General features: G+C 39.9%; 1 protein-coding gene across 2 annotated transcripts in view; it reads right to left on the reverse strand.

The window, feature by feature from the left end:
* Positions 1-513: 513 nt before the first annotated feature.
* The window catches only part of LOC131693093 (uncharacterized), a 141,001-nt gene continuing 116,696 nt past the window's right edge, over positions 514-24,818 (reverse strand). The window contains exons 1-7 of one of the 2 annotated variants that reach the window (XM_058980632.1): positions 21,983-22,217; positions 10,532-10,971; positions 9,387-10,458; positions 1,827-1,962; positions 1,626-1,768; positions 989-1,565; positions 514-919 (exon numbers count right to left, since the gene is read on the reverse strand). In XM_058980632.1, coding sequence (XP_058836615.1) covers positions 604-919; positions 989-1,565; positions 1,626-1,768; positions 1,827-1,962; positions 9,387-10,458; positions 10,532-10,954 — 2,667 coding nt within the window. In that variant the 5' untranslated portion in view covers positions 10,955-10,971; positions 21,983-22,217 and the 3' untranslated portion in view covers positions 514-603. Of the gene's footprint in view, positions 920-988; positions 1,566-1,625; positions 1,769-1,826; positions 1,963-9,386; positions 10,459-10,531; positions 10,972-21,982; positions 22,218-24,818 lie in introns of those variants that run through there. The other variant, XM_058980633.1, reaches the window with a different exon arrangement.

Here is a 24,818-nt window from a genome sequence, read left to right on the forward strand (position 1 = left end):
GGAGTTCGCCCGGCTCTTCCCAAGCTCCGTTCTCTATTGAGAATTTTTAAAACTCCCTCAACAAATTTAACCATAACACAGATCGCATGACACTATGGAGTTGAGGTTTCCTGCTTGGTGGGTTTCTACCACCGGAACAGGTGGTCTGAAGTGTAATTGTAAGCCGGTTGAAGCAACCACTACCGACACTACACAGCTTTTCTAGGCTGCTGAAGGACAGCTTCCATAGATGGTCGAACAGCCGGCAAACAGAGAACCCACAGAAACACCATCGAATGGTCCGAAAAAATGATCCGATATGTTGTTTTCAAAGAACCTTACTGTGGTATATTTATGGTACAATATGGTGTTCATTGACTGTAGCGGACCTTCATATGGTCCCTTATGGTTTGTCGCTTATCCGGAATTTAGCCGTAATCAACAAGATAACATTTGAAAAACACAAATGTTCATAGGCACGAAGGCTATTCGGATATCTTAAGGTTGCTGCTGAAAATACACTGCGCGATGGTGTAGGACATGAAAAAATATTTATTTGTCATACTTTACTAAGACGGAATACTGAACTTACCAAGCTAGATACCTTAAAGTCACTAACTAACGCTACTGTCTGCCAAAAACAGCCAACAGGACAATAATAAGCAAAGTGAACGAGCTAATCACCATCCCGGCCGAACTGAAACAACCCAAATTCTCCGTGACAATGGCGAACCGGGCATTATCCGGGAAGCGGCATTCATTCTCTGTACATCTGAAGCTTGTCACCTCGGTCTGCTGGGTGTGTTCCACGGAGAAGAACAACGGAGGACAACTGTGGATAAGCTGCCTACCGTCGCAGGCATTCGACAAGTCGATGTCCACTGGTTCGGTATTGGTATTCTGACAGGTAGTCACATCTGCGCCTTGAGAAGAATTTGATCTGAAAAGACAAAGCGAATGAAATTGCGAAATCTACGTATAATTTGTTATCAATAGAAGAGTATGCTACCTTGGGTTTTGTGTCCATCTCGAGTGACACACCGTTAACTGTGCGAAACCATGGCCTTGAACTCTGAGACGCCTGTTGTTTCCAGCACGGAAGAAATAGTTCGGATGGATACGGTAGAACACAATTCCTCGAGGTTCAACGTACTGATTGAGCGTGTTTGTTCCCCAATCGTTCTGAATCCAGTCATGTCCACAGCGAGGGTTCACAATCCGTCTAGGTATCTGTTGAATTCTCTGGATAACAGGAGTGGTTTGAACCTGAACCGTATCGATAACGGCACCGGTTCCTAGCTCACGCAGCGGGAAAATATCTTCCTCGCGAACAAACCTGTTGAAACGGGTCGCAGATCCACCGGAAAAGAAGATGAGCCGAAGGTCCGGAATTTCTTCCCGCATAATCTGCAGCTGTTCAATGGCATAGTTTGTATCGCCTTCGCTGACAGCGGCCGTATTCGGAATGATTAGAGCAATTTTGGATCGACCACTCATACTTGAGGTTTGACGTTCCGCCATCATGATCGGAGTGATCTGGAGACGAAGGTTCCGAAGCACAGCCGGCATACCGAGCCCGGGTTGTTCTAAAGGGGAAGATGCGTTAGTGTATCAGGCGAAATTTGTCACAGAGTTGTAATACTAACGAGCTTGATGGATCGCGTTTGTGTAGTTTGCGTAGAAATCCGAAAGGAAGTGGGTGGCATTAACAATCACTTCACCGGATAGGGCGTTCAGAATAGTGTAGGTGGTACCGTAGCGCTCGACGTCCAAACCGTCCAAAAGGTGACTGTAAGTAAAGATATTTCTTAAATGATTTTCTAATGAGTTAACCTTCCTGCACTTACGAAACGACGGCTTGAATGTCCCTGTAAGGCCAAGAACTGTCAATGAAGATGAACAAATCGGAAGCGGTTCTGTAGTTTGTTGGATCATTTGGAGTGATCGCTGTCGCTTCGCATGACAAGTCGTTTAGTGAGGATGCTAAAATGAGAAACCAAGTACTTCCTTATTATAAATCATAGATCGAAGTCAATGCGCAGTCATTTCTTAACTTTTTCTTAAGTTTGTTTTGTTTTAGGGGTTAGAAGTATGACTACCAAAACTTTTCATCAATTCCGCATTCAACGACTGATAATGATCGAAATTGGTTAAAAAATGGCAGAGTTCTTCATTTTTTCCAAATTAGAAACATGAAATATGAACTTTTAAGGGGACATGAAGAATTTTCAAAAAATAGATTTCTTTTGCTAGATTACATATACATTCAAAAGTATGTGTGTGGCTTTGAACTTGAAACTGGAAATAATAACGGAAGATATAATTATAGAATCCTATAGTGCGAGACAATACCCCACTAACCCCTTAACCTTAACATAATATTATTTTCGGTATTTTCGGCAAAAGGTTGGCGAATACATGACATATATTCCTTATTTTGACGCGAGTCTTGTTGTTGAGAATCAATGATGACATCATCCCAGTTCCTGGATGGCGGAGCGGTTAACGCACCCAACTATAGACTGGAAGATCGCAGGTTCGATTCATGCTTGAGGACATATCTATCGTTTCTCAGTGTGTCCAAAAAAGGTGGATTGTAACCGTTCCGGCCATTCTTACTCTGTCTTATTCAAAGGCCCCCCATCTCCTATTGTGACAAATGTCAAAGTAAGCTCAGATGCCAAATTTCACATCATTTGGACAAGTCTAAACCTTCGCTTAATTTTTTGAAATTGGTACTATGGGAAAATATGAAGGAAAAATATATTGAATGTAATAACTTTTGAAGTAACACTCAGAAAATTACAATTAAAAGTTAATAACCACAGTATTCGAATGGAGATATTTCTGTTTCTCGAAAAATACGGGAATGCGGGGTGCTGGGTCATTTTGCCCCAAAATCCTCAATTAAAAAAAAATCTGTTCCGTGATGCAAATTATACATATTTTGCAGTTTTTGTTATGTAAAAAAATCTCAGAAATCGAACGAAACCTTTTTGATCTTTGTCGGAATACGAGAAGGTTGGGTAATAGGGCCTTTTGTCATTCATATTAAATTTTATCATTTTCTCGTGTATATATCTCTATTATTCTTCACTAAATTTTAATAAAATGTACCTTGTTGAACGCGGAAATCCTCAGGAACAAAATAAAAATAGATTCGTTTCCGGTAAAATTCAGAAACATCAAATTTTCTGACATTTAGCCTCGATTTCACATTTTTATAATTAAATTCATTTAACAATAAATTCTTTTGCTTAATTTGCTACTTTAAGTGCAAAATGCGCTTAGGGAGCACATGGGAAAAGTTGCTGGAAAATAGGGGAAGTTGAGGTATTAGGACAGTTAAAAAAATGTGATCTGTAGAGTTAATGTTAAAAAATTTAATGTTTCTGAATTTAACCGGAAGCGAATCCAGTTTTGATTTTTTCCTAAGAATTTTCCACGTTAACCAAGCTACATTTGATGAGAATTGATTGAAGAATAATAGCGATATATGCACGAGAAAATGATAAAATTTAATATGAATGACAAAAGGCCCTATAATCCGTACTTCTCGTATTCGGACAAAGGCCAAAAAGGTTTCGTTCGATTTCTGAGATATTTTTACGTTAGAAAAACAGCAACATATGTATGATTTGCATGACGTGGCAGAAAAATTATTAAAATAGAGGATTTTGGGGACAAAATGACTTAGTACTACACTTTGCCATATTTTTCGAGAAATGGAAATATCTTTATTCAAATTCTAAGGTTATTTTATTTTAAAAAGTGTGAATTGTAATTTTCTGGGAGCTATTCCAAATGTTATAGCATTTATTTATTCTACATACATATTTTCCCATGGTAGGGGAATGTGGTCGGTTGGCATCCTTTTGTATTTGGCTCATCACATTTCTCTAATTTCATGATATAGGAACATAAGCATATCAATGGAAATCTAGAAGACTTAGCTAATAACTGGTGAAGGAATTTAATTTGTCCCGTCAATATGAAAAATTTGATTGACAATTTAGTGAAATGATAATTTTATGTCATTTCAAAAAATGTGGTCGGTTGTCGGCATCCTACTACAATTTGCAAAGGTTGTAATAGTAGGATGATTCCATACCCAAAACTGATTTTCGTCACCATACAAAAATCCAACATGTCGAAGCTATAGTACAAAATTCGTCATAATTGATATGACGGATTTGTTTACTATAGACACAGCTAAAGACCTTCAATCTTGGTGCTTTTAGAATAGCTATGTCGTCATCTTGGATTTCAAAATGGCATCTGACATCGATTTTTGGCATCGACTCATGAGAACCGTGCCGAAAATGTCCATATTGATTGGGATATAGAGAATTCCGCTAAACCGGATGTCGCCTTTCATTGGTTTTCAAACTGGTGTCAAAAATCAATCTCTGGCATCTACTCGTCAAGCCCATTCCGAAAATGCTCATATTGATTGGGTTATAGTGAATACAGAATTTGCCACAAAAAATGGAGTGCCGACAAGCGACCATGTTTGGGTGCCGACAACCGATTTTAGTAACCTTTTTCAAACCTGATCAAAAAAAAAATTGTGGCGGACATTTTGTCGCCATTCAATGTTGAATCACAATATAGAATAAATTCACTTATTCAATGCGCATATTTTTTCGATCGATTTTAATTTTGTCCAAATGATGTAAAATTTGGTATCTGAGCCTTTGACTTAACTTTGACATTTAAATTAAAAGGGATTATTTTGAGAAAGCGAAAAAAAAAATTTAGCGGAGCCCTGATCTACACTTTGTATGCAGTATTTGCAACGAAATTGTTCCAAAGTCGGCGGTAAAACATGATGATGACTTATGTTCTATCGACCATGCGGTAGACTTGGGTGCAACGCCAAACTCCTACTTAGCAGAAGAGAAAGGATTCTTCACATTTTCTTTTCGCTCATGTTCATATGAGCCTGCCTAGTCCTAGTTTTCCATTCTAAGTTTATAACTGATTCAGTCTAGAATACCTATCCGTCTTTCAATTTCATTGCTTTCGCTTCTCTTAGTCTTAAATTTGCCGAAAATATCCAGCAAAATCGATACAATATTTGTATTTTGTAGGTGCGCGTAAAAATAACATTTTGTTAAGAGGGGAAAGGGTTTCAGCGCTAAAAAAAAATTTTTTTTGCGATTTTTTTAGAAATTTAGGTGAAGCGAATTGATCGAAACTTTTGTAAGCGGAATGGATATTTTTTACATAAAAATCTACTATTTTATGTATAGAAAGCCCCCTTAAATGAAAATTTATCCCGAAAACTCAACGTAGGAGTTTTTCTTTCCATAGAATGTGTATGCAAAGTAAGAAATAAATCGGTTAAATAGTTTTTGAATGGCCATTAACACTGCAAGTCATGTTTTTTTCAGAGATGTTCCACAAAAGGCTTCGTCACCGAGTCGCTTGCCAATATTTTTGCATGGAAAAATTACAAAATATTATTGAAATGATGCAGTATAATGTACAAAAGTTTCGATCAATTCGCTTAATCTAAAAATCTAAAAAAAAATCGCTAAAACAGTATTTTTTCTCGCGCTGAAACAGTTACCCTCCTTAATAGCTAATAATGTATATAAATTAAAATTAATATAGGCATATTTTATGTTATAAACAGTCGCATAAAAACAATGAGTCCCACTATATCCTCTTCTTGTGTAATATTTATGTCATTCTTTGAATAAAACAGTATCGGAATAACTAAAGTTTGGCTGCAACAAAGTGCTTATGAACACAGAATCTTTGATGAAAATAGGACAAATTTAAGCGAAAAATAATTTTAGAAGCCATTAAACATTGATTTTACAGCATTAGTTCCTTCAACTAAACTATGAGATACTTGCAAGTTTACAGAACATATTGAAATAATCTTTAATTGATTATTTTAACTTGGAAAATCTGAAAAACTGGTTTTTAGATCTTATTTACAACAATTTGACCTCTAAAATGAGGTCTGAAGTCTGTGGTGTCTTCGAAGAAGTTATTCAAAACATAATATTCTACAACTTTGCCGAAGACATCTACCCTCCAAAAATTTTCTCGGAAATATTTTTTTTTGCTCGGATACTCCACTTTAGTGGATGTCTAGAGCCATTTTGAAATTCAATATGGCGACTTCCAATTTAGATAAATTCTCTATAACTTCAACAATGTGAGTATTTTCTGAACGCGGTTGACGAGTGCGTGGCGGAAATCGATGTCTAGAGCCATTTTGAAATTCAAGATGGCGATTTCCGGTTTAGTTAAATTCTCTTAACCTCAACAATATGGGTAGTTTCGGAATGGGGTTGACGAGCAGATGGCGGAAATCGATGTCGAAAGCCATTTTGAAATCCAACATGGCGAATTCAGATTTTTTCGATGCGAGATAATTAGAGAGTAGATATAAGTATAGTGGTTAGTGGAGCGGATGATATAGTTCTAGAATTTTTTTCTCACGCGGAGGACGCTATCTTGGTCTTCACAATTACGTCACTCATCGATTTCCGTCATCTACTCGCCAAGCCATTCAAAAATACCCTTATGATTAGGCTTGCAAATAGCGTGTTTGTACCAGTCTAAGATTTATGGGATTATTTTACGATTATTAAACTTGTGTATGTCAAGAAAAGATCTGTGAATTGTCTAAAAGTCAGAAGGCCAGAATGCAGCCAGGAAAACTCACCACATTTTCCGTCACCCACCATCAGATGCCAGGTTCAGTAAACAGGCGACCATTGGGGGTGGCAACAATAGATGAGTTGGGCGGAATTCATTGGCGAACCAAAAGGTCAGCGTTTGAGGGTATAAAATCAATAACCGCCAAAACTGAAGTTCAATTACCCGAACTATCGGCGAGGAAAGTTGAAGTTATCAAATCAACCCATTAGAGTGAAAATAAAGTCGAAGTAAAGAGAAGTGATGATGTGTATACAATGAAAAGGGAGCGAAGTGCGAGTAGAAGAGCAGAAATAACTGTTGTTTATAACTTGAAGCTGTAATTTTTGTTTTAAATGTATTAAGCGACGTGCTGTTGCCGTAGAATACCGTTTGAAACCGTAGAATCAGCGGAGGAAAGCAGTGGAGTACGGTGTGGTGGAGTGGGAGCAACAAGAAAACCGAAGAACTGACAAGTGCTAAGTTAGGAGATAGACAGTAAGAAAGTGTGAGAAAAGGAATAAAAGTGTCAACAAGAAAGGAAACAAAAATTGTGTTTGCTTGAGGGTAAATATCAGGCGTTTTCTTGGCCGCGATTAGCCACGAGCGTATGCGTAGATCCTGAGGTGTTGAGAAAAGGTGTCTCAGATTTGCTGGGCATAAGCGATACCCAAACTACAGGGTTCTACAGAATTTTGCTTTACAGGAAGCCGCAATCTTGAATTTCGAAATAGCGTCAAACTACCATTTCTATCATCTGCTCGTCGAACCTGTTTCAAAAATTGTTAGAGTTATCGAAAATATTGTTCTTGGATTTCGAAATGCAACCAAACATTTATTTTCATCGTCTACCCTTGAAGCCCGACCCAAAAATACTCATATTATTACGTCCATTTTCATTATCTACTTATCAAGCCCGTTCCAAAACTACCCATATTGTTAGGGTTATCGAGAATATTTTTCATATTCGAAATCAAAACGGCGTCAAAAATAAATTTTCATCCTTTGCTTGTGAAACCCGTTCCCAAAACACCCATATTGTTTGAGTTTTCGAGAATATCGTTCAACCGAATGTCGCCATATTGGAATTCGGAATGGCGCCAAACATTCATTTTCATAATCTTGTGTGAGTTATCAAGAATATTGCTCAACCGGAAGTCATCATCTTGGATTTTGAAGGGTCGTTGAACATCCATTTTCATCATCTACTCGTGAAGCCAGTTCCAAAATTCCCATATTCTTTGAGTTTTAGAAAATAGTGCTCAACCGAAAGTCGCCTTTGATTTAAAAATGGCGCCAAACATCTATTTTCATCATCTACTTGTCAAGCCAGTCACTCGGAAGTGCCTTGCCGAATTTTTCGTCTTACGGTCACTAACGGTATTTCCTGTTGGATTTCTATCCGGCACGCACCGAAAAGACCGGGTTTGTACCTCTTCGGATATTGCTTGTATTTTTTAATTTTTTTTTTAAATATTTATAATGGAACCCTTCATAAATTACGTAACTCAAAGAGTGCCCAAATTTGACTCCCCCCTCCCCCATGTAACAAATTGTCACAAATTTCTCCATCCCCCCTCCGCTATTACGTAACAAATTCCAAGAAAATAAAATTTCTTCGTTGAAGACATGTGACATAACGATCTAGCTAACTCCCCCTCCCCCCTATGTCACAACTTGTCGTACCCCCTCCCCCCATGAAAGCATTACGTAATTTATGAATTGTCTCCAAAAACATGTTCTTACTAATTGGAGACAAAAAATTCACATTACTTACAGTGTTTAAAATAAATTCTTTGTTTCTCCTTATTTTTTATCTGCCAAAAATACCTTTCTTGAAAATTTGATATTAAAATTGCAAATATGCAAAGATAAATAAAAAAGAACTGACGGGACGAAGTATAGCTGAATTTGGGCAGCGCCATTTTGATAATTTTGACAGCTGCCGGAATCCTGACGGATTTCTGTTGGCTGTCCGATGTTCTTCCAAGCGGGTTGATCCGAAAATATCCATATTTTGGGGTTGTCGAGAACATTGCTCAACCGGAAGTCGTCATCTTGGGTTTGGAAGTGTCGTCAAACATCCGTTTTCATCATCTACCCGTGAATCCCGTTCACAAAATACCCATATTGTTTGATTTATCGAGAATATTGCTCAACTCGCCATCTTGAATTTCTAAATGGCGCCAAACATCCATTTTCATCATCTGCTTCTCAAGTCCTTTCCAAAAATGCCAAAATTGGGATTATCGAGATTACTGTCCAGCTGGTAGTCGCCATCTTGTTTTTCAAAAAGGGTCCAAATATCCATTTTCATCATTTACTTGTCAAGCCCCATCCAAAAATACCTATATTGTTAGGATTATCGAGATAATTTCTCAACCAACGAATTTGATAAGAATGTGAAGCGAACATTTTTTAAGAACTAAATCCCAAGCCAACAAACACTTTTGTACGAACTAATTCATATTTCGAACCACCGTCTTGATTCCGGTGTACTATACCATTTTACTAAATAATTAAGAAATATAGCATAATGCATATGGCCGTGGCTTGCTAAGCCAAATCAAGTTTCGATTCCATTATTTCTCATCAGCTTAATCAAGGCTTAAGTTTTTTTTAGCTAACGTCAATACGGCGCTAAATTATTCCTGTCACTAAGTTAGTGTCGGATTCTGCTGAGACTAAGTTGAAACGCAAATTCCTTAACTAATTCTTTTTACTAAGTTGAAAAGCGCAATACTCACGAACATAAGCCACCAACGCGTCGGCGGCAGCACCGGAGAACTGGTTGATCGCAGTCTGCGTTACGGTAAAGGCCATCTGCATCTCCCTGTCGAGGACGTTGCTGAAAGCAGCCGCTTGTTCCCGCATCGTTTGAATAGGTGCGGTCGTGGTGAACAGGTCTCGCCGATTGCACGAACGTACAGACTGGTTGAAAACGCCCCGTTGCGAGTAGTACATATCCAACAGCTGACTTAGCCGAAGAGTGGAAGCCCTGTTTCGCCAGTCCACAATGTTGTTGGCTAGTGTCAGTCCGTCGATGCCAGCTCGAATTTCCGCATCGGTCATTTCGAGAGCAGTTCGTTGACTAAGGAAGAACCAACGTGGAATGACCGTGTGGTTCCAGGCTCCGGCTGCACCGACTTGAATGTTATTCGGTTGGGACGGCGAATGTAGGAGTGTCACTTCCGCAAGGTCTCCTGATAAAGTTGCTGCCCATCGGTTGTCCACGCGCAATGGTTGTGCTTGTTGACGAGCTCGGAACTGAGCATTCTTCGTTGGGATTAAATTACGAACTTCTATAGTTTGAGGTTCAATTCCTGCCGCGATACCAGCCAGGACAGTTCCAGCCGAGAGGGTACCCCATCGAGTATGAACCACACCATTTTCCACTGGACATGCACTGATCGCATTCGACGCAATATCAACAAGGCCAGCATCATCACCGATGCCAGTGAATTCCGTTTCCAAAGGTTCGCCTTCCTCGGCTTCAGCGGGAACCGGATCCACAGCGTCTCCAGCAGCAGCTTCCGCTGGAGCAGCAGCATCCTCGACAACCTGTTCATCCTCCGGATCCATCTCCAGACGAGCTGCTTGTTTCATCTTTTTAATCTGTTTCCGGATCTGGTTCATCTCGGGTTGAGCAAGCATTTCAATGTCTCCCAGGTAATTTGATCGCAGCTTCATTCTATCTTTCATGTCCAGTTCTCTGGGGACCCGAGCCGCCCGATACTGAGACAGCTGAGTACAACGAACGCTCTCATCACCTCGAACCATCGTGTCAATAGAGCTGGATATCATAAAATGAAGCGCACACTGCAAAATAGTTAAAAGGCTTGATCCATTCAAATACGCCAAATTTGACATCGACTCAATTCAGAAAACTTACCCGTTCCTGTGCGTTCAGTGAAAAGTTACCAATAGGAGTTCCCGGCAACAGCCGGGAGAACAGTATTCTGTGTTTGGTAAAATGGAACCCGATCGGGCTGAATGGTAATACACCGGCAATGTTCGGCACTCCCGGAGCCCGTACGATACCATCCTGCCGGTAGCGATGCAACAACCCGTTCGTCAGCTGACGAATGTCCTGCGTGAACTGTGGCGAATCCTCAATTTTTCGGATCAATTCGATTAGCATATTCATCGTCATCGGAAGTCGGTTGTCCCGTTCGAATAGTTCAGGATTTTCGTAACATTCCAGCAGGCTTGGGGAAACCCTCGTTTGAATATTCTCCTGTACTTGGGCTTGAATCAGCACACATAAAACGGTGGCGATTAGCGGGAATACCGCTAATGAGAATGTGTAACCCATATTTTACTTTGACTGACCTGTTGAAGTGAATTAGAAGAATGCAATCAGATTGATTAGTAATACATTTTTCGTGGAAACGGTTTACGCTTTCAAGAGAATCAAGTGTTTCGCTGATTGCTCCAGGTTATGTCGTAGGTGTTTGCTAAAGGTAAGTCAACGAATTTTGCCGAGGGAGTTGCATGAAGTTATAGAAGTAGATTCAGCATGTGTTTGTAAATGCCTATCAGATCGATAAGATAAGAAGTCTTTATATACCTACATGAGGGAGATATCAATACGCTAACTCGTACTTGAATCGAAATGCGGTGTTTGTATATGGTGGAAGTATGAGCTCACATTTTTCACTCTCATAATGTTGACCAAATACTAATGTTGCAATACAAAACCTATTGATAATATGGATTGCTGGGTTGATTTCCATTGCTTCGAAAATCGTTTATCATCCCTTCGATAAACCAAACAAAATTCAAGGATTTATTCAACGATCCAAATTGTAATCATATTAACAGATAATCGAGTTAGTTTGGGTTAGTTTTTCTTTATATATTTGAAGGGTGGATGTTCAAAGTCGTATAACCGCCAATTTTTCAAAATTCGTTCTATTTATTTTTTTAAATTCTAAGCTAATACCGTCATTTTGGCGAGAAGAGCAAGTTATAATTTACAACAGTTTTATTGTAAGAATTAAAAAACATGCTTTTTAAGCCTTTTTGACCCAGTGTTAATCACATTTCTGTCAAGGCAAATTTCCGTCTTGTTTTCCACGAATAAAGAAAATGAATGTAGAAAATTGCGAATCGTACGTTTGATTATATTTTAGCATTAGCTGTTTGGTTCCTGAAACAATGTATTGGGATTGGGATAAGAGGTGAACCAGCTCAAAGCTGAAAGCCTCTAAAATAAAGATATAAAAATGTATTGGGACAAAATCATGGTTAATCGCGTAGCGAAAAAATAAGAAACGCCTCAATAGCGGCAAGGAGTGCACGACGGCTTTGGATACTGGTATTCCAGCGAAAGTGATTCCCAAATGTTGTTTTCTATGGTATTTAACGTAATTAATTAAAAACTTGGGGGTGGGCGTAGCGCAGTTGATAAATCGATTGCCTTGTAAGCAGCGCACCTGGGTTCGAGTCCCGACCCCGCACATAAGGTTAGAAATTTTTCATAAGAGATTTTTCTAACCCGAAGAGGCGAATGACCTTAAGGTTAAAACCTCTATAATCGAAATAAATAAAAAAATAAAAACTTGTTATATTCCACCTAGTTGGGCAATTGTGGCTTTCTTATTTCTCCAAACTATGATTCCATGGATGGTTATGTTCAATCTTATTGTGGAAATGTCTGTTACATTATTAGTACACCTATATAGAATGGCTCGCTGTTTACGAAGAACTACGTATCAACGCTGAAACACTTAAATCAAAAAAGATATATCATACTTAATTAGCCCAGTCAGCATTAGTTCAATGCTGTTTTTTTTCCAACTTATTTTGGAATGCGGGAGTGGGTGTGTGAGAGTAATGAAAAACCCACAACACAGAGGCACCACCTCTAGCTTATTTTGGTATGCCTGGTGGGTAAAGGTGCTGGAAATGAGAAAGTTATGGGTCTGTAAGAGGTGCGGTGAGGTGATAGCCTGGCGTGGGGGGGGATGGAGAGTGATCTGCCGGGGTTTAATGGGGGGAACGCTGTTGAGGTTATGCGATATGTGGGGGAGTACCCCTGTTAAAATCCAGAATTAGGTACTATTTAAGTTAAAAACAGGCTTGGATTAGGTTGACGATTTTCAGAGTAATAGCAAGACCTGGGACGGGACGTGCAAAGTGAAATAAAGTAACTGTCACCGCGAACCGGCAATGGCCTGTCACTGCGAACCGGGCCTTTCTTGATGATTTTCATTTTCTTGTAATAAACAGTATCGTAATATTCTGGTTTTGGAAAATATATTTTACATGTTGTTTAGATGCATGTACATACACAGAAACAAATATGAAAAATGCAACGACGGCAAGTGCAATTATATTATTCTGCTCAAGAGTTATGGTTAATGTTGTTTTACATAGCACAGAGAAACGATAACACAATTCATGTCATGTATGAGCTCCATTATTTTCGGCACAAATCTGTACCTCATCGGCAGAAATCTATGCCGCATCGGCACAGCACTATCATCGACATTTGCTTGAAATTATTTTGCAAGCTGATTTTTCCCTGCAAAATAACATCAATGTCGGGAAGGAAAAAGAACACCGTCTTCGCATGTCCCGTCCCAGAGCATAACCTTTCTATATATGAGAGGCAAAAAGTAAGTATTATGATGGTACAGGCATATGGGAGATTCCTATGTGACCCCACTAACCAATCTGTATCTCCGGAACTGAAAGTCAGATCTGGATGAAATTTAATAACAGCCAATTGAAGCATTGCATCAATCATTTGAAATTTGAAAGGTGGAGGAAATCGGTTAGGAATTTTCTGAGGAATAGGTGTGAGATTAACTCTTAACATTGGCAAATTCTACGGGGCATCTAGACCAACATAGGTGGTCAATGTGGTCAAAGCGGCTACGGGCCTGCAAATCTAAGTAATTAAACACTCATTCTAATAAGTTTTGCATCAGCTAGATATCCTGGTGGTACCTGTTTATATGGGGATATACTGTATGACCGCACTTCTCAATCAATAACTCCGGAACCGGATGTCTGATCAGACAGTGGCGTAGCCAAGTGGAGAGGGGTTAGGGGTTAAAGCCCCCCCCCCCAAACCAAAATTAATTGGATTGAAAAAATATTGATGCTGACTAATTTAATTAAATATTCTACAAAATATTTTTGGAAGCAAATTGTATGAGCACCACAGTGATAACCTATTGTTTTAAGCCTGAGGACTTTTGGAAAATTATGAGAAGAGAATATGGAACTTATCTGTTAGCCGTGATTCCACTTCAAAATAAAATAAAAGAATTGCTGAATTGTTATGAGTTCTTTTTTTTGTTTGGATAAATATTCCAAAATATCCATATCAATTTTTCAGACCTTTCTACATCAAAAGACCTTTTTTGGTAAACTTTATCTAGCCTATTCAAAAAAGTCGCGTTTTGGGTACATTTTTCCCACTGTGCATTGGTTGGTAAATTCGGATGCAGCCCAACAGCGAATATTCTGCTTTATCCAATATTCCCACAGACTTACGAGGAGCAAAATTTACAAGCACCTATTTGATCGATTCGGTTATCGTAATTCTACGAAGAAAGCCTCAAGAATCAGAACTGCAGGAAAAGAAATCAGGGACAGTCGTCGGTGATGCCGGTTTTGAGTGGCTCATTTCTGCCGCAGTAGGGTAATTTCGGGAGATATGCCGCACATTTTAAAAAATCAATCCTCCATCAAAGAAAACCATGCAATATTCAGGCCCAATGAGAGCGGGGGGGTCAGCCGGGGCAATTGCTCTGCGGCCCGGGTCCTATCTAGGGGCTCGCATTTTGTCGTAATGGTAGAACTGAAAGATGGGCGAAAAATTCCAGTGGTCATAGAAGAGTACTATAAACAGTAATTGTAATTAATTTGTACTCATTCGCCTTGTCAAATCGTTACATAAGCTGGAAAAAATTGAAACATATATAAATTTAATAGCTTGACAATTTGAACTCTGATTGTGGATACCACAACTTTTTTAAATTTGACGTTTCTTAAAATCTACATCCTTAAGGTAGTTAGTTGTCTACTTTATATAGGGGAACATGGGGAGACGTGACCAAGCGCAAAATTCTATTTTTGGCAATGGCGTCTTCTATTCCATTTTTAATTTTTTTTTTCAAAAATATTTTTATTCTTGCTTCGATCCCTTCAGGTAATTTTAAAAGTTTGGAATGAAAAATCTTTTCCTTACATAAAATATTACGTGAATAATAAATTTGCATTAAATAATGTAATTTTTTATCAAACTTTGTATGGACATATCTACTCGACTACTAATTACTATTAATGTACTAATATACCATCTTAATCCTTGTGAAGCAGTGAAATGATTTGAACATTGTTATAGTTATTACTAGAATTCGCATGACATTAAATGCAATAACTAATGTTGGGGAGACTTGACCAAGATTTTATGGGGAGACTTGACCAAGTGGCAATTAGTTGAAGAACGATACAAAAATCCTGATATTAATTATGCTTTGGTATCTCCTGTTAATGTTAATCACGCCAAACAAAAATCATACCTCAAACATAAGTCTTTATATTTTAGTATTAGTAAACAAAATTAGCAATAGTAGGACTTATTTCGTGACGTGTGAACATGCAATGCAAGCAGTACAGTTAATCCTTAAAAAGAAATACATGAAAAAATCGAAATTTATTAAATGCAACCCTTTTATATTTTTACTGCTATCTAAGGATCTCGACAATATGGAAAAAGATAATTACAGTATGTTTTATGTCATTATTTTATGTTATGATTTTTCAAATTCTCTTGGTCGGGAGACTTCACGTAGTGGCGAGACTTAACCAAAAAAAAAAGATCACAGATAAACTTTTCTAACTTTTCAAAAATTAAATTAAAAATTCTGCAAAAAATCATGAAGACGCACATTAACTTAGCACATTTTATCTCAATGACTTTTGAGGGATTGAAGGCTTTTTTAGAGATTTATGCAGTTTTAGTTGAAAACCTGGTCAAGTTTCCCCATGTTTATTTAAATTTTATTGCGTATTCGTCGTCTTCTGTGTTCGCTTTTTTGCTGGTGGTACCGGTTGTTGACTTGGAGACCCTGAGCGCAATTGTTGTTGAGTGAATATTTATTTCTGTCAGATCGGTAGATATTGGTTTTAAAGCCGCTTTTGGTTTGGCATAAGAAAAGGGTGGTTATAGTAGGTGCACTTTTCTTAGCTGCTTCTACACAAGGTTTTCCATGGTGCAATGTTTTAGGGAATCTGCCCTAGGTGCATGGCTAGTGTTTTCTGATTAAACGTCCCATTTTGGGTTGATTGGCATCAAATAATTACGTATGAAGAAATTGGTTTATTCGGAAGAATTTTAAACACACGAACATTTGAAACACCCGGAAAAATGTTCCTCGACGTTTCAGCTGTTATGAAATCCACTTCTCCGTATCATTACATAAATTTTTTAATCACGATGTTAGGGGTTCGGAGGTAAATCGTGTATCTCTACAGCATTGTCTATATGTACGGGAATGCAGTAGTTAACGTTACCGCATTCGTTGTTGTGCTTGGTAATATTTGATATGGTGCATTTCCAGGACTTTATCTTCTCCAGATTGTGCACCAACTACACCTTTAGTAATTGTTTTGCTTTCCGAGCAGCTGATCTTACAAGACATTTCCAAAAATCAATGGCAACACAATTCGTTTGCAGTGGTGCTAGTTTTTGCCAGGTATCTACAGCGGAACGAGTAGGCGAGATTAGAAGGTAGACTGCTAATGGATATTTTTTGTATTTTTAAAGCACGTTTAAGTGATTTTTTCCATTAAAATGCATTGTATTGAGATCAGGCATTGCATTTATCGCTCATATGAGTAAATGCGTCCGGATAATTTGCTATTACGACAATAAAAACTCACATTTTCACACGAAAAGTTATTGGCACTCATACAACTTCTCCGGATAAATACAACGCGTTATTTCTCCGGATAAATAAAACCGCCAGAAAATGAGTGAATGAGTTTATCGCGGTATCCTTTTTGCGCTTGCTGCCTTGTTGTCGCTATTCCAAAACACCAAAAAACAAGTCTATCGTAATTATTCTCACGCTATTTGTGGGGACGGAGAATTTTGCGACTCATCTTATCTCGGAAAAGTTGGACATCGGATAAGCTTCTTCTCACGTGAGTGAGAGAGAATTACAATGCCTCGTTGAGATAGATAAAATTTGATAAAAAAGTAAAGAAATCCATTCAGTTGCATTCAACCGACAGAAGTCGATTGGCCGCTGTACTCGCAGTTGTTTATTTGTGTCTGACTTGTTATTACTGCGTTGTGTGTCTTTATTGTTGTTAGTTCCTACAAACTCTCACAACGTAAAAAATCGACTCCTGCGTTTGACGCACATTGTTTTTCCAAAAAAGCAGCGCAAAAGTTGCGATTTGAGGGGGTGGGCGTAGCGTAGTTGGTAAATCGATTGCCTTGTACGCAGCGCACATAGGGTATAATTTTTTCGCAGGTTCGAGTCGAGGGGTAGAAATTTTTCAAAAGAGATTTTTCTATCCCGAAGAGGCGAATGACCTTAAGGTTAAACCTCTATAATCGAAATAAAAAAAAGTTGCGATTTGAAAAATTTTATGGTTTTTCTTGGATTCAATACGAGCTGAATTTATGCAATTGAAAAACTCCTTGATTTTATATTTTTGAACGAGAATTACGAGATGTATCTGATACCTTCTCATCTTGCTTACAATAAAAGCTAAATCAATCTAAAGCAATCAAATCTACCCGTGTGTCGCTTTGTCTACATCGTAGAAGCAAAATATCACACTCTAAGCTATTTGTCGCACGTTTCGAAAAATGAGGAACAATAGGTCCACTTTCTTCTTTTGACAAGCAGAAAACGGCCGTATTGTGGTCAAACTGTATCCCGGTTTACTTTTCGAGATATATCTTAAATACACCTGGACAAAAAGTGAAAAAATAATGAAAATGGAGCTACAATTCCACCATGTTAGACATTGTATACTAATTATCTTCCCAACCAATAATCAAGCAGAAGCGTTTGCACCGGGAAACGACAAATATCGTTGAATGTGGTAATATGAATTCAGTACCTCTGCATATACATATTAAGGTGATGACACAATCGATGTACGAATACACGAATTAGCTCTGTGTTCCTCTAACGTTTTTAACCGTTATGCCGAAGGGGTACACGAGACACGTACATAATCATTAATAATATTTTTGAGTGGATCAATAATAAGGATTATTTATTTATCTCCAGTGTTGTAATTTCTCGAAAGAAAAATTCGCAATATCATATTAGCGTACAGAAGTGACATCTCATCCGACGTGGCATCTCTTCCGAAATTACCCTATGATACAATCCTTTTGAAATTATCAGAAGGTGATGATTCATTATGCCAAACATTAGTAGTGTTTTAGGTGTGCGTTATGAATTTTAAAGACATTAAGCACCACAAATACAATACGATATTTGATTTTTTAATAATTTTTCAGCTCCTGCTGATATGAAAACAAGAAAACGTGGTCAAAGTGAACTTTCCTTATTGATCTAGACCTGCTAGCTCAAATGACTTGGCACCCATTTCAATAAGGAAAATGTGAATGCTCCGACTGATTGTTATGGAATTTAGTGTAAGTTTTAAACTAATTGTGGCGATTGCATTGCTTGTTATCTTTGCCAATGTTTTGACCCCTGGTTTGTGCCTTCTTCAGGACTATTTAATAATAATCGACAGAGTCACAGAATCAGTCATCAGGAATCAGTAGCGTTTATGTTCCCCATATTGATCGGAGATTTGTGCCTTGCCAAGAATCGTCTTTTCATCATTTTCCTGATGGGAAGGATTGGGGAAGTGGTAAGGTTAGGGGTAAGGAAAACAACGACACAGAACAATTAAAACAGAGCATTCTGCACCCCCGGAGTGATGCTGAACGATCTGCAGGTGTTACAACAGCAGGAATAAAACTTCCAACCCCCGGAGGGATTTAGAACCTCTACCCAAACAGTGAGCGGATATATCAACACCCCCGAGGGGATATTGAGATAACAGACAACACCCCCGAAGAGATATTGTCATTCAAATACGGCTAAAAAAACTATAGCCCTTTACCACACTGGGTTAGGAACAAAAGCATATCCTTAAATTTCAGCTCTCTGTACATAGGTTCATCTATGTATGGAGAACCAAAAAACCGGATGCGCAATTGCATTAATACAGGGCAATTGCATATCAAATGATATGATGTTCCGTAATCGGATTCACAAAAATCACATGAATAATACTCAGCGCGCTGAATAGTAGCCATGTGATAATTGAGTTTGCAATGTCCAGTCAGTGCCCTGACCAGAATACTGCAGTTGTGCTTGGAAAAATGCAACAAATTTCTTGACATTTTCGGACTCACATCCGGCAGAAAAGCCTTTGTTTGAACGCAAGTTTGCAAGCTACGCCAATGTTTGGCATGTTCGAATGCAGCCCAAGAGCGAATCTTGTGCTTTATCTAACTTATTGACGGTGGTAGAACTGGTTCTGGACCAACGAAATCAGTCGCAGCGCTAGCTCTAGCCAATTCGTCCGCCCATTCATTTCCAGTAAAAACCGGAATGACCGGGTACCCATAGAAGGTAGATAGCATTTGAAATGCTAAGTTCTTCGATTTGAGTTCGACATGCGATTACTAATTTCGATCTCGAATCTGCCGAACTAAGTGCTTTCAGGGCAGCCTGACTGTCAGAGCAAAAATAGATTCTTTTACCGCAAATTCCCTGTTGAAGTGCGGATTGTACGCCACACAGAATCGCAAAGATTTCTGCTTGGAATACGGTACAGTATCTACCAAGCGAATAAGATTGGTTTAATCTCATCCCATGACAATAGACACCAGCACCGGCTCGGCTCCCCAACAAAGAACCGTCCGTATAACAAACTACGTATTATTCAAGTTGTCGCTCCATCCAGCCAGACCGCCATTCCTCACGAAGAGGAATTCTCACATTGAAAGTTTTAAAAGGAAAACTACATGTGAGTGTAAGGTCACTGGGAGCAAGTGTATATTCATCCCAAGTAACCATTTGGGGCCACAGTCTTGTGTGGCTAGTTACACCACCTTGAGGACATCCGCAGACACTCAGTTTCCTCATCTCTACTTGTCTTAACGATGAGCACAGATGTCGGTTGCTAAGCGTTGCGTGTATCCAGTTCGTGATATATGAAGGTACTCCATGATCTCGTGCTGTTTCCAAAATGGATTCGAAAGACACGTTGTCAAAAGCACCTTCAATATCGAGAAAAACTCCCAAACTTGATTGCTTTTGTGAAAAAGCTTTATCAACGTTGTAGACAACATTGGGTAACAGGGTGGTAATAGACTTCCCCCGCTGATATGCATGTTGTATTGCATGCAGCGGGTGCTCGCCCAAGCTACCATCCCGAATGTAGTGGTCGATTAAACGTTCCACTGATTTGAGAAGGAAGGAGGTCAGACTGATCGGTCTTAAGCTCTTTGCCTCCTCATAAGTGACGCGGCCACTTTTGCGAATGAATTTGACTGTTATTTCCATAACTGACATACTTCAAACCCACCGGATGCCACGCGGCCTCTAGGCTGGTTTTGTCCGGAGAAAGATAATAGAGTTATCAACCTCCTGGTGGACCACAGCCAGTTACTGGGGAGTTCGCCCGGCTCTTCCCAGGCTCCGTTCGCCATTGAGAATATTTTAAACCCCCTCAACAATTTTACCCATAGCACGGGTCGCATGACACTATGGAATTGGGGTTCCCTGTTTGGTGTTACCACCGGAACAGGTAGTCCGTAGTGTAATTCTTAGCCGGTTGAAACAACCACTACCGACACTACACGGCTTATCTAGGCTGTTCGGAGAAAGAAGCTGACATTTATGGACAGCTCCCATAGATGGCCGAACAGCCACAAGTGTAAGTTTTAAACTAATTGTGGCGATTGCATTGCTTGTTATCTTTGCCAATGTTTTGACCCCTGGTTTGTGCCTTCTTCAGGACTATTTAATAATAATCGACAGAGTCACAGAACGCTTGATGTTCGATAATACCTGTCAGTTCTGAGAGGGTATTTTATGTATCTACTCATCGAGATCATCTACTAAAGCTTTTTTTTCCCTTGGGGAGAAAAACAATATAGTGCTTAATTGCATTGGCTTGCTAAGTCAAACCAATCTTCGACTTCGACACTGGTTCTCATCAGCTTAAACAGAACATCTTCTCATGAGGCGCACCACGCTTGACTAGGTGTTTGTTCAGGAACACAAATCGTGTCTCCGTCTTTGGAGCTAGCGTCAATCCGGTGCTAGCTTAGTCCTGTCACAAAGCTGGTGTCTGGAGTTTCCAATGAGACGAAGTCGAAACGTAAACTCCAAACTAATTAACTTTTTGGTTTTATTCGTTGGAGATCGTTTATGCCCTGCATATAGATCTATAGTGGCAAAATTCATGGTCTGGAAGTTCAGAAGGTAAGGAGCTGATCTCAGAAGTCACTTGTAGTATGTTGGAGTCCCCGCAAGGAAGTCACAATAGATCAAAATACTGGTCGCAGTAATTCGTCTCCAACAACAAAAAAGGAAGCCTTTTTTCATGATCAGTAAGGTTGTAGCACTAGTCCTGCAATTGTATTGTATACTAAAAATCGGCTACGAAGTCTGTCAAATAGTAGAATAGAAGGTCAAGTTTTGCAACGCAATATAATACCAAGACTAAGCTTTGCTTTTGTTGTAAAATCAGAGAGTTTAAAAATTTGGAGGCTTGAAACCCGAGTCCGCACCCTTTCCGTGACGCAGAGGCCTCACTTAGAGACTTCATTTATTTTTATGTTTCCTATTTCATAGGTGATCAAATGATGAACTCTATGTTCATCAGCTTTCACCTTCCGCAAATCCCATGTTGGTGGTTTCATTCGCCCAATGCTATCTTATCAGAAGACCTAGACACAGTAACCAACGATTGACAGATAGCGTGTGCCTATGCTATGCATGCGTGTAGTGCGGCACTCATGCACACCCGTTTACGTATAGGTATATAGTATAAGGGCTGTGGCACTGTTCCTTTTTTAGCCAACATTACTCACGATCTTATCTATACAATATCCCGGTAAATCGTTTCGAAATTAGGCTTGCACAGATAATTTTCAGCGGTAATCTGCTGATCTGTCACGTTGGACGAAACCTATACTGAGCGCACGAAATTTGACAATATGCTCCATAATTAATTCGGGATTTACGAAACGTAGATGAAATTTCGTGATATATAAACTTTTTCGTGGGATTTTCGAATGCCGCCATATTGGTTTTCAACTCACCTATTTTCTTTTTTTTGTAATCTTTTTGTCGCAATTACTTCTTATACACTAGAACATTCCTTCCGGTTCCCGAAAGAATGATCCTTTCGTCACTTTTAAACTATAAGGGTCTTGCGTTTTCAAAGTTTTGTCACTTTCTTTAATTGTCCTTCACCGGACTGGTTCACTCTGCAATCACAACTTAGATCAAACACGACCGTCGATAACCTGTTACTTAAACTCTACTGAGGACCGATTGCACCGAACCACTTGCTTGAGGCAGGTGGAATTTTCGCGTTTTATCTATTGTGACTTCGCACATTGATAAGATAACAACCAGCCCCAAACTGTTTTGCGCCTAATGTTAGACCAAGAGTAGACTAATGCTGTTTTTTCTTCAACCGAGCATGCAAAGCTCGATTACTTTCGAAAAGCTTGAATAGTTCAGTCATCCCCAACCCTCCAGGTGTTCCTGATTTGTCATATGTATATACTTTCTTTCAACTACATGTTGTAAGGAATCGGGTATTATTCGTCCGAATAAAATTGTCAATAGCATGAAGTTTCATTTGAGTTTAAGCACAAAGAACACAGACAGCCATCTCGCGTGTTAAAGTTGTGTAAAAATTACCGGCCAATTCGAAGTAAGTTGGGATATCTCTACCAGGTTGCGCTTATGTCACCATTCCATTAAGTGGGTAAGTTTCAATGTAGTATAACCATGCGTGGCTAAGATGGCACTTTGGCATTCGTAAGATGAATCTTACATGAATTGTGTTGGTGATACCAGTAAAAATCGACTTGTTTTCGTCATACCGTTCTTTCCGCTCCCATTGAATCGTGTGAACGCTATGACGTCGACCCGTTGTCATTGTGTGTCGATTTATCGGTCGGCTTCGTCATCGTGCACAGGATAATTAATGAAATGTTGAAGTAGAAGCCCATTAGTGTGAATATAGAAATAATTGTAGCTTTAACCCTCTGGAAGTCGCGCAAATGGCTCACTGAATGAGCAGCCGCAGCCGATTTCACTAGATTTTCAGAGCAGCGCTCACTAAGTACACTAGCGCGACTGCCGGAAAGTAAAGTACTAGTGTACAATTGTTATGTGCTAGTCGTATGTCTATCTGTGTATGTGTTCGTCTTGAGTATATGTGACAACTGGGTTAGCGAATGGATGGCAGAACTGGCGTATATGATAGATTAGTGGGAAATCCAGTCTGAAGAGTGAACCTTAAAATGCCCGTGTTCACACGATCATGAATCAGTTACATCCGGAAGTCCCTACTCTCGGCCCTAGCAGCCTAGATCCATGCCTTCAGGTGGACCAATAAAAAATAACTCTTTTTTTAACAATGGAGAATGCAATTTACGCACTAACCCAGTACACGTGCATTAGTAGATGCCGAGCTACCACACGGGGTGTACTGGAGTGTCGGGCTCTCATGGTGACACCATAACTAGGTAATACTGACTAAACTCCATTGGGCACCGCCATTGTTCCCCCCAGGGACTACCTCTCGGTATTACTTCTGGGGGGATGGCTGTACTTGATGTACTCACTCACTCTCGCTCACGCATTCATATATCCTGTATGAGGCTTACTTGGGTGCTCGCTCTGTCACACCCTGATTCACTCTCTAACACTCCACATGAGGCTTACTTTTGTGCTCACCTCTATCACGCCATGCGAGGCTTACTTGTGTACTCACCTTTTTCGTACCTTGCGAGGCTTACTTTTTTGCTCACCTCTAACATACCATGTGAGGCTGACTTGGATGCTCACCCTATCACCTGATTCACTCTCGATCATACCACTCTATTACACTCCTGTCGCTCCCCCTGGCATCCCATGTGGGCCATTTTTCTTAGGCCCCAATTCCCGGGTTGCTGGTCCCTATTTTCTGCCCGGCGGGGTCATTTGCACTCCGCTTTACATCGCCCAAACGGCGTTTGGCCGTCACGGTTACACGCCGTTTGGCGTTGCTTTTTACACCCTCGCCTGGTGACTTCCTAGGTTGCTTCAAGTTCGGCACCGTCTTGCGCTTGCCCCTGACCTTCGAGGGGAACTCAACCGCCGCTTGGAGCGACTTGGCTGCTCCATAGAAGGGGAAGGGGAAGGCCCCGTCGCTCCACTACCCCCTCCCCCCTACTGGGGGAAACCTCGCCAAACCACCTTTGGCAAAGGGGTTCGGCACCTCCGTTTTTTAGTTTTTGTTTTTGTTCACTTCACTCATATTGTTCCCACGAGTTGCGCGAGTAAGAAAGGTCCGCCACGCCAGAGCTCCGCAGTAACGTGGTAAGGGACGCTTACTGTGGGGGTTGTCCAGGTACCCCACAGGCTTCGTTAACAATCGAGCATCTTTTTCACCCCTTCGACCACTCATCCCTCGGCACGGGTCGCTTCACGCCTTGGACTTGGGATTATGACCTTTGTTACTTTACGTGATGACCGCGGCCTAGATCATCACAACCATCCTCCTTTACCAGGGCTTTGGACCTGTAGCTCTGGTTCTCAATAGTTCCAAGTTCGTAGTTTATTACTGACATGCTACTATTGAGATCCGTCATTCGCTAGCGGAATTAAGAGCAAGAACTCTAGAAATATAGAAAAACACACTATCTTGTAGCACCTGAACCGAACACTGAAAATTAAGCATCAGATTCACGGTCCGCGCGCGATCATCCAAGAACACACGCGAATATGCGAATGGACACACGGTTATAAAATCGAATTTATTAAAATTTATTCACGCGATGTTACTTAAACGCTAGCACACGCGACACACAGACGCCCACGCGATGATACAGTCCCTACGCCCGCACATAGCTAAACCTTACAATGAATATCACATTC

Source organism: Topomyia yanbarensis, chromosome 3 (genome assembly GCF_030247195.1).
Source record: "Topomyia yanbarensis strain Yona2022 chromosome 3, ASM3024719v1, whole genome shotgun sequence".
Lineage (NCBI taxonomy): Eukaryota > Metazoa > Arthropoda > Insecta > Diptera > Culicidae > Topomyia > Topomyia yanbarensis.